This window comes from Plecotus auritus (assembly GCF_963455305.1).
Source record: "Plecotus auritus genome assembly, chromosome: 7".
In the NCBI taxonomy this organism is placed as follows: domain Eukaryota; kingdom Metazoa; phylum Chordata; class Mammalia; order Chiroptera; family Vespertilionidae; genus Plecotus; species Plecotus auritus.
The window spans coordinates 64,036,476-64,046,456 of record NC_137774.1 but is presented as its reverse complement, the minus strand read 5'-3'; the positions used below and the strand labels follow the sequence as shown (position 1 = coordinate 64,046,456).

At 56.2% G+C, this 9,981-nt stretch overlaps 1 protein-coding gene across 1 annotated transcript; it reads right to left on the bottom strand.

The window, feature by feature from the left end:
• Window positions 1-1,194: 1,194 nt before the first annotated feature.
• AQP8 (aquaporin 8) lies at window positions 1,195-7,818 on the bottom strand. Its single transcript, XM_080679074.1, has 5 exons — window positions 7,571-7,818; window positions 6,062-6,188; window positions 4,198-4,412; window positions 2,661-2,795; window positions 1,195-1,685 (listed from the first exon to the last, which is right to left on the bottom strand). Exons 1-5 carry the CDS (start codon window positions 7,810-7,812, stop codon window positions 1,637-1,639), a joined length of 768 nt encoding a protein of 255 aa, XP_080535200.1. The 5' UTR covers window positions 7,813-7,818; the 3' UTR covers window positions 1,195-1,636.
• Between the last annotated feature and the right edge of the window lie 2,163 nt (window positions 7,819-9,981).

The following is a 9,981-nucleotide window of genomic DNA, read 5'->3' as shown; positions in this document are numbered from 1 at the left end:
ATGTATGCATATGTAACTACTTTGTTACTTACTAGATTTACCAAAGGTTTATTTTATTATTCATTTCACCAAAATAAATGGTAACTTTCAATATTGTTTGCTCTTTGATTGTTTCTGCTTCTATCATATTATTTTCTTTTTTTCTTTAGGTTTGTGGTTGTTATTCATATTTGTCTTTTTCTTTTTCTCGAAAAATGTTCTGGATGTTTGGGGATATAGATCCATTTTCTCAACAGGCAGTCTCTTATTATATTGGTGATTTCACTCCAATGAACATTTTCTTTTTACTCAGGTGAGTATTTTGATCATCTTGTGGAACTGGTGAGCTTTTTGTTTGTTGCTGGGAATTATTGTTCCCTGTAACTTTTTTATGTTGCTACTAGAGGCTCAGTGCATGAAATTGCGCACTGAGGCGGGGTGGGGGGGGGGGGGTTGGTCCCTCAGCATGGCCTGCGACCTCTCGCAGTCTGGAAGCCCTCGAGGGATGTCAGACTGCCGCGGAGGCGGGAAAGGCTCTTGCCACCACCACTGCGCTCGCCAGCCGTGAGCCCAGTTTTGGCGCACTGACCACCAGGGGGCAGCTCCTGCAATTGAGCGTCTGCCCCCTGTTGGTCAGTGCATGTCATAGTGACTGGTTGTTCTGCCATTCGGTCAATTTGCAATATTAGCCTTTTATTATATAGGATAATGGTCATCTTCCATAAATGACCCCTAGATTCTTATATCCTCTACTTACAAGGGGTGAAGTTCAGAATGTGTCTTTTTATCCTTTTTTATCATTATACTCCATCTTCCATCCAAAGGCCACTGTCCCTCCAGACCTGTATTATGCCACACTCTCTGCTAGGAAATCCTCGCAGGTCTGGCCCAGCCCACACCCACACTTGCCCAGCTGGAGCGCAGTGAGTGGGCCAGTCCATGTCCTGGGCAGTCCTGGGTGCTTTCAGCAGGTCCTGAGGTCTGTGATCTGGAATTGATTCTCACTAGCATCTAAACCGGATTCTAGATTGGACAGAGCTAAGTGGGAGACAGACTCTGGGTTGGTCTGCACCCTAAGTACCTATGTTGGCACTGGATTCTAAGCTCCACTCAAGCCTTCACGAGACTCTGGACAAACAAGGCCCAAGCTGGACTCGTGCATCCTCCCAGCAGTGCCCATTTCTGAAATGAAAGGCAAGCGATGGCACGTGGAAGGAAATATGGGACTATTTATTGCAAAGCTAGATTGGCAGCTCAGGAAGCAAGGAAAGAGACCACAGAAGGCCCTTCTGCAACAGAGGAGCCAGGGAAGGGAGAGGGAGGAGGACGGGTGGAAGTGAACTGATGTACATGGACAGCCACCTCACCCAGGTGCTCTTCTGCTCCTGGGACCGTCCCCCTCAGGAAAACATTTCTGACGTGCTGTTTCCACCTCCCTCTGCGCAGTGCTGGCCACGTTGCCCAGGCTGAGGGCTCTGCTGGGCACCAGGCACTCCTCTGAGCCTAGAGCACCTCAGGGCCTAGCAGCAGGCCATCCAGCGAGAAGCCAGGCCCTGCCAGAGAAGGAGCCACGCTCCCTGGGACTGTGCAGTAGCGGGCAATGCAGATCTTGCCAAGGACCAAGGCCACTAGGGCCATGGGAAGCCCAGCACTGGCTTCAGCGTCCCTTTAGGATGAGCCGAGTTTTCCCATCTCCAATGAAGAACCTACAACAACAATGGCCCAGTGAGGTCTCTGAGCCCCCAAGGGGGAGTCGCCCAGCCCCTCATCCATCTCTCCAGGCCGAGTTCTCCAGAGAGCAGCCTTCCTGAGCTTTTCCAGCCTCAACCTCTAGCTGGGGTGGTGGTGGGTGGGGGGGGATGAGGGTCTCTGCTTAGCTTCAGCCCTTTTCCAGGAGACACTCAGCTCCGCCCTCTGAAAGCAGCAGGCAATAATCAGGGATGCTTTGCACTAAGGCATGGGCTAAGGGGTTCAGGCCCACCTGCCAATCCAGACCCTATCCTTGCATGACCTGGAACAGAAGAACAGGCCCCTACGGATCCTGGAGGCTCCCAGGAAGGGAGTGAGTATCCCTCTGACAACATCCACCTTATTATCCATTGCACAGCTCCATGGAGCACTGTCCACGCTGTTTTAGGGGAATGACATCCCTGCCATGCATGCTCGTGGGGCACCGTGTATGTGGTTTTCTATGTGAGGAGGGCCCCCAGGAGTTGGATGACCCCTTGTAGGGAGCAACTCATCCCCTGCTCTTGGACCTCACCCCAAGGCTAGGATTAGGCTCAGGCTGCAAACACAGCCAGCAGGAGTGCCTGGCCCCACGGCCACATGACTGACTCAGGGGTAGGTCGACACACGCTGAGCAGCCACTCTGGTGATCATCGGCCACGGCTGTCATTCTGTTTCCTCTGACCTGCCAAGTGCCTCGGCTTCTGCTGGGGAGCCCCCGTAGGCGTGAAGCCTGTGCAGAGGACCGTCTGTGGGACACGTTGTTTGGGCACCTACCTGGCCAGTGCTCCCTGTGCACTCTCAGTTATGTGAGCCAACAGCATTTGCCTCTGAGGACAGCTCCCTCTGCTCCTCTACAAACTCAGGTGAGATCCCATTGCTCTCGGCCTGGACGCTGCGGGAACTGTCACCCACTGCCCACCAGTGGGGCAGTGCCCGCTTCACGCTCCTACCTGACGAGCGCTCCGACCAGCAGGCTGCCCAGCAGCGGGCCCAGCCAGTAGATCCAGTGGAAGGCCCAGTGGTTGGCCACCACAGCCGGTCCAAAGGCACGGGCAGGGTTCATGCAGGCTCCCGACACAGCGCCCCTGCAGACAGCAGCCACACTCGTCCCCAGGGTCCCGGCCGGGCCCAGCTCCCCTCAAGTTCCTTCCCCAGCTAGGCCTACCTCCCACACCTCCCACACTCCCTCCCTATCCTGGGTTCCGGGGGGTTCCAAGAAGACACAGGTAGGGGCGCTAGCGCTGGACAGTGAAAGGCTGGCCCCTCCTGGGCACAGCGTCAGCCACACCCATGCCCCTCCAGGAGAATGTCCACAAGGGGTACCTGGGCAGCAGGAAGGGACGGGGGAGGGAGGGTGCTAGGTAGGGGTGGGGAGGCCAAGTCTCTCCAAAGTTGATAAAGCCACGTCGAGCAGTTGTCAATCATGTGAGCTCTGGAGTCAAGCGGACTTAGGTTCAAAACCCAGCCCAGCTATTTCCAGCTGTGTGACCTCTAACCTCTGTGTTTCAGCTGAGGTGAAAGGACTCTCTCACGGGTTGTCAGGAGTCAATGAGAAAACGCATATATAGCCATGCCTCGCCTGTAAGCCGCATACATGTGTTTAATCTGGGTAACCCAGCGGCTCCTGTAGGGGCTGTGGCCCAGGTGCACCTCTCCAGTTCTGGTGTCCAGAGCTTTGTCCCGTTCTCTCAAGCCGGGTCCTGCAGACTTCGCTCCTCACCCACCCCGCCTCCAATAGCCGCGCTCAATAGGCTTGTAAGTGAACCAAGAGCCACTAGGGGGCAGCAAAGCATTGCCACACTTTACACAGGTTCGCAGATATTCCCCTCTCCTCCTCCCAAGGATGACATGGGGGGAGGGCAGAGCCGGGAAACTGTGTCCCAGAGAAAAGAAAGAGCTGGACATCAGGGGGGCTCCTCAACCCCTTCAGCAAAATGTGGGCTCTGGTCCCAGATCTGTCCCTTAATTTGCTGCTGCCCGGTGACCTTCAGTAAGTCACTGTGTCCTCTCTGAGCCTATCTCCTCTTACGTAACATGAGAGAAATAACACCTCCCCAGCCTTGTCTCCGAGTCCCTTCCCAAGCCTACTGAGCGGCTCAACATAAATGAGATGGTGGTGAGTAAGGCTGAAGCCCGGCTGCCCACTGGCTGGACAAACAGCCTGCAGAAATGTTTACGGAAACACAGGAATAATTTCACATAAAATCCAGTCTTCTGACTCCCTTGGAGTGAAATTAGAAGGTTCCCCCAGGCCCCTCCTACATAGCAACAACTTCCCAGAGGGGAACAGTGGTGCCTCCAAAGATACCACAGTCCCAGCGCTCGCTGTTGCCTGCCTAATGCTGGGCCACGTCTCCCATTGGCATTCCCCTCCTGCCCCTATTGGCAATGGAGTCCATGCCCTCAGGTAAGTTCTGCAGGCCCGACCCCCAGAGCCGGGCTCAGCCCAGGGCCGGGCACTGTAGCCCACAGCTGGGACGCACTCACCCTGCCAGGATGTCCACGGTGACGGAGAATCCGATGGAGAACGGGGCCAGCGGACCCTGCGTCTTCTCATTGATGGCGCCCATGCAGACAGCCAGTACCAGCAGTGTGGTCAGGATGACCTCTGCCAGCATGGCCCCCGCCACCTGCCCCGGCTCCTGAACTGTCACAAAGGCTGCCCCAGACGCGTTCCAGAACCTGTCGCCAGGACTCACCGCCTGCGGAGAGAAGCCGCTCAGCCCCGCGGGGGTGAAGAGAGGGCCAGGAGCTCATGCCCACCACAGTGAAGGGTTATAGTCAGACCGTCCGGTCCACAACCAGTTCCACCATTTCCACCATGTGGCAGTGTGTGAGCTATTGGACTTCTCAGAGCTCGCTTTGCTCATCTGTGAAATGGGGATAACCCAGTTGTGGTCCCAGTGGGCCTGAAGCTTCTGTAACTTAGATGATCCTCTTCGAGGAAAAAAAGACAAAAATACCTTATTTTTACAAACTCTGGAAACACATGTGACCAGGACATTGCTAACCCACAAGAAGTCCCTTCAAGGGGCAAGGAAGGCCCCGAGGCTTAGGCGCCATGGGATCCAGGAAACCGTCCTCAGGGCCGTGGCAGCACCAGGAGAGGGAAGACAGCAGAGCGGACCACGCACTGGGCCCTGGGCCCGAATCTGGGCTCTGCAGCTCACCAGTCCTCCCCCTGGGCAAGGTACCGACTTCCCTGCGCCTCACTTCCTGTTCCAGAGAATGGGGGTGATGACAGCTGCGTGCCAGGTCATGGGCGCCCTCTAGGGACTGACCTGGCCTCTGGTGAGGTGGCTGGGAAATGGAATGGGCAGGTGTGCAGAGCTGAGCAGGGCAGGTGCTGGAGGGAGAGCCTGGGCATTGCTCCCATCAAGGGTCAGAGCTGGAGATGTAGGCGGGGAATGGGGTCTTACATGGGGGCATGGGGGGCCCAGGGCAGGGAACAGCAATATGGGACTTGGGACCAAAGTCTGCAATGGGCCAGATCTTAGAGCCATCGTCCAAACCCAGCCAGCTAGCAAAGCGACCCTGCCCACCTCTACCCTCCCACTCACTCACACGTGCCAAGCAAGGCCTACATCTTAAAGGAACCCTAGTTGGACTGACCCTTAAGGGAAGGGAGAAAGAGAGGGAGAGGGAGAGGGGGAGGGAGAAGGGAGGGGGAGGAAGGGGGAGGGGAGGAGGAGAGAAAGAAAGGAAAAGAGAGAATGGAAGAAGAAAGGGAGGATGGGAAGGAAGGAGGGACTGAGGCAGGGAGGGAGGGAGGCAGGGAGGGAGGGAGGCAGGGAGGGAGGAGGGGGGGACAGGCCTACGGAGGGACACAGGGAGGGAGGCAGGCGCTATGAAAATCTGAGACAGAAAGGAAGAACTAGCCTTTGTGTTGGGATGAGAGGATTCCATAGGGAAGTCGAAGGTGAGCTCCTATGGAAGGCGGGGAACTCTGGTTAAGGGGAAGCTGGCAGCACACGGAGCAGTGAGCTCAGGCTCTGGGAGGAGAGCTGTGTCCCCTGGCAGCCCAGGCAGAGCTGGGTGGGCTGCCTGTGGCTGAGCCAGTGGCTGAGCCACCTGTGGCTGAGGGAGTGGATGCATGAAACGTGCGGAAGCATTAGAACCAGCAAACCCACTGCAAGCCAGGAAGGGACTGGGAGGAAAACCTCTGGTGCGGAACTCTGCCTCCGCTGTCCTGGGCTGTCCAGATGCGGAGAGAACGGGGTGGGTTTGGAGTGAACCAGTGTCCCCTCCCAAGTAGAGAAGGGTGCACCCAGTCGCACTGGAGGAAACAGGCGAGTTGGACAGTCCCCACCGCTGCCCCCAGCAGCCCCTCCGCCCCTAGGGGATCACCCACCTTGGCTAGGGAGGCCCCGAGCAGCCCCCCACACAGCTGGGACACCCAGTAGGGAAGCAGCATCGTCAGGTTGAGGCCTCCAACCAGCATGGCCGCCAGGGACACGGCAGGATTAAAGTGTCCACCGCTGTCACCATAGAAGCAGAAGGAAGTCATGAGGCCAGGGCTCAGGCTGTGCCGAGGGAGCGTGTCCCAACCAGCCCCCTGGCCGGCCCTGCGCGTAGGGGTCCAGTCCACAGCCACAGGCACCATCGCAGCCATTCCCCTCCCCGCCCCGAAGTGGGCACGGGGCCTGGGTGGGCACAGGGCCTGGGCGGGCATGGGAGGGGAAGCTGAATAAATATTTGTTGAAAAGCCAGTGACTGAGTAAAACGCTGGCATTATAGGGAGCAGTCTCCTGAAGTGCATACAGCATGGTCTCCCCAGCCAGCTGCCTGAGTTCAGATCCAGCTCTGCCACTGAGCAGCTGTGTGACCTTGAGCAGCAACGCGCCTCTCTGCCTCATCACCCTACTTCCTGAGGCTGTTGCGAAGATAGAATGAATGAAGACGTGTGCGCATGCTCTGTTACATACATGGGGAGTACTCGGTGAACACCAGGCATTATTATCCCCACTCATACCCCTGTCCCCCCAGCTAAGATGTGACAGCGCTTGCCTCCAACCCCGCCCCGAGGAACAGAAGATCATGTGCTATTTGCACCCCGGGCGTTTAAAGAAAATGTCAACGTGCTCTTTCCCCCTCTTCTTCTGGGAAACAGAACGTGGGTTTCTTCATTCCGATACGTTCCCTGAGTGAGATGAACACAGCAGCCTGGCCCGCATCCCCCCGCCTGGCGCCCTCACTGGCTGGCTCTCCTGGAAGCCAGGGGCCTCCGGGCGGGGCTCCGTCCAGATGGGCGCTGTGCAAGAGCCCCCCACCCTCGGGTCACCACTTGATGGGCCGGGACCACTCAGGTGGGTGGGAAACCCCTCTAGCAGCTGCTGTCCCCAGGGAAACCTTGAGGCTGGAGTGCCCCTTCTAACACTCACAGCAGCAGAGCAGCCAGAGGGGACTGAGCCTCCCCATCGCTGCATTCCCCTGCCGCCCCCCGACCCACCCCACCCCCGGCTCCACGTGGGGTGGCTCTGCCGCTTGTGAGCCGTGTAACCTCAGGCAAGGCGCGCTGTCCTGTCACAGCTGGAGGGGGTGTGAGGGGAATTGCCATGGGGCTCACGCCTGCAGTGCTTAGGACAGCGCCCGGCACTAGCACTGTCACATGCGTGTTAGCTTGCAATAAAGTAATTTTAAACGCCCCTATGGGTCCCATTTGCTGGGTGGAGGGGTTCAAATTGGAAGCGTGATTTGCCCCGGGGAACAGAGCTTGTGGGCTGCAGGGCTAGATGTGAGCCCTCAGCCCACCGGGCCGTCCACGTGCTCCCGGAGCCTAAGTGGGTGCCCGGGGCTCCCTCTGACGCTCAGCTGCAGGTCAGCGCCCGGCTGAGTGAGATGAAACACAGCACCCCCTCACCTGATATTGCCCAGCGTGGCGATGAGGAGGCCCAGCGCCAGCCCATGAGCCAGCGCCGGCTGCAGCAGCCCTGCTTCCGGCCCGTTCCCGATGACCGACAGGCACCCGATGAAGATGAAGAGGGCAGAGCCCAGCAATTCGACCAGGCAGGGCCGCACAAAGCGCTCATGCCACCACCTGAGCCCCCTGCCTTCCACGCTCGGCTCCTTCCCCTTGCCGCTGCCAAATTCAAGGTCCCCCATAGACACAGCGGCCTGCAGAAGGGAAGGGAGTGGGCCTGGGAGGAAGGGTGGCCAGGGGGAAGCCCTCCCCACACCCTCGAGTTAAATCTCAGTGACCCTGGAGGGCCAGGCTGGGGAGCCGAGGGCAGTGGGCTCACCTCTGCAGACATGAGGGCGGTGCCACACGGACGGCTGTGCCTGGCTGGCTGGGCCCCGCACCTGCTCGCCTGCACACGCTTATCTCCGGCTGGAGCTGCTGATCCCAACACAGGCTCTGCCCTTTAACAGGCGCGAGAAAGCAGTGAGCGGGTGGGAGGTGGCCCTGGGGCCCAGAAAAGGAAACAGTTTTCTTTTTAATCTCAACTGGGCAAGGCAGGGGGTGGTTAAGGATTGCTGAGCTTTCTGCCAACCAGGGGGAAGGCGCTGGCTTAGCAGCAGCATCTGGAGGCAAGGCCCAGCTCCGCGGTCACGATCAGGGTCCAAAGCAGACCGGCATGTGCAAGAGGACGCGAGGACTGCCCCTGGTTAGGACCGCACACGGGAGGTTACAGCCAACTCATCTTCAGGTTGTTCCGCCAATTCCCACAGACATCTCCTCAAAGCGAGGCCTGACACCTCCGCTTACGCACCCGACCGCCTGATCCAGGGCAGAGCTGTGCTGGGTGACCCTTCACTGACAGGCAATTGGGCCCGTGGAGAAGCCGTGGGCATTAGAAACAGGCCACCGGGGGTTCCACCCCGACTCTGAGCACTGACTTACCGTCTCTGCACTTTAGCTCGCTCCCTACAATGTGCGGATGATGGTGACCCAGGGTTGCGGTGAGGTTTACTGAGTTAGCACATACACTGAGTGGCCAGATTATTATGACCACCTGACGTTTGTAAGCAAATTAGCCGTTCACTGCATCATATGGGATATGGAAGCCGAAGGCCTTTTCGAACACCTTTGCTGTCTGCAGTTACCAAGATAAAACGTCTCCAATTCGCACAGGAACACAAGGATTGGACAGTGGAGCATTGGAAAAAAGTCACGTGGTCCGATGAATCACGTTTCCAGTTGCATCATGCAGATGACAGAGTGAGAATTTCATGGAAACAGCATGAAAGCATGCACCCCACATGCATGAGTACGACCCTTCAAGCTGGTGGGGGCAGTGTTATGGTTTGGGGCTGGGGCATGTTTTCCTGGCATGATTTGGGCCCTTTAATTCGTGTGGAACAACGTCTGAATAGCACAACATACCTAATATCGTTGCTGATCAAGTTCATCCTATCATGTTGATGGCGTATCCCAATGGAGATGGCTTCTTCCAACAAGACAATGCACTATGCCACGGTGCTCGTATTGTGCAGGAGTGGTTTCAAGAACATGAGGGAGACTTTACCTTGCTTAGGTGGCCCCCACAATCACCAGATCTCAATCCAATTGAGCATTTGTGGGATGAAGTTAAAAGAGCCATCAGGCAGCTGGTTCCACAACCATCAAATCTCAGAGAACTGGACAGTGCTATTCATCAGGCATGGTGTCAGATTCCTTGCATCACCTTTCAACATCTCGTGGTCAATGCCAAGGAGAATTGCTGCAGTATTGAAGGCAAAAGGTGGCCCAACGAAGTACTGATGGGGTGGTCGTAATAATCTGGCCACTCAGTGTATATGCAAAGTGCTCCCGACAGTGCCAGACACATGGTAAGCACAATGAGGTGTCTACTAATTTATAACATGTATTGATGTGTAATCAATATTTATTGAGTACTTTCTACGTGCCAGACTTGGGCTACATACCTTACATGTACTATCACATTTAACCTCCACAACAACCCCATTAGGCAGGTACTATAATAATAGTACATTACAGTTGGGGACGTGGAGATTCAGGAAGGTTAAGTTTCACAGGGTTTGTGATTGCAAAACTTGTGGGCTATGTCACACAAAAAAAGACAAATGCTGTATGATTCCATTTACACAAGGTAGTGAGAGTAGTTAAATTCAGAGAGAAGGTACAATGGTGGCTGTCGGGGGCTGAGGAGGGGAAGGGAGGTTAGTGTTTAATGGACACAGAGCTTCAGTTTGGGAAGATGAAGAAGTCTGGAGGTGGATGGTGGTGAATGCACAACAATGGGAATGCACTTAATGCCACTGAACCACACACTTAAAATAATTGATTTGGTAAATTTATGCTGCGTATAT

Coding starts and splice junctions, on each gene's coding strand:
- AQP8 (XM_080679074.1), bottom strand. CDS start 7,812: ATGGGGGACCTTGAATTTGGCAGCGGCAAGGGGAAGGAGCCGAGCGTG. Junction 4,413..6,061: donor TCGGGGCCTCCCTAGCCAAG/GTGGGTGATCCC, acceptor TTCTCTCCGCAG/GCGGTGAGTCCTGGCGACAG. Junction 1,686..2,660: donor CTGGTCGGAGCGCTCGTCAG/GTAGGAGCGTGA, acceptor TTGTTGTTGTAG/GTTCTTCATTGGAGATGGGA.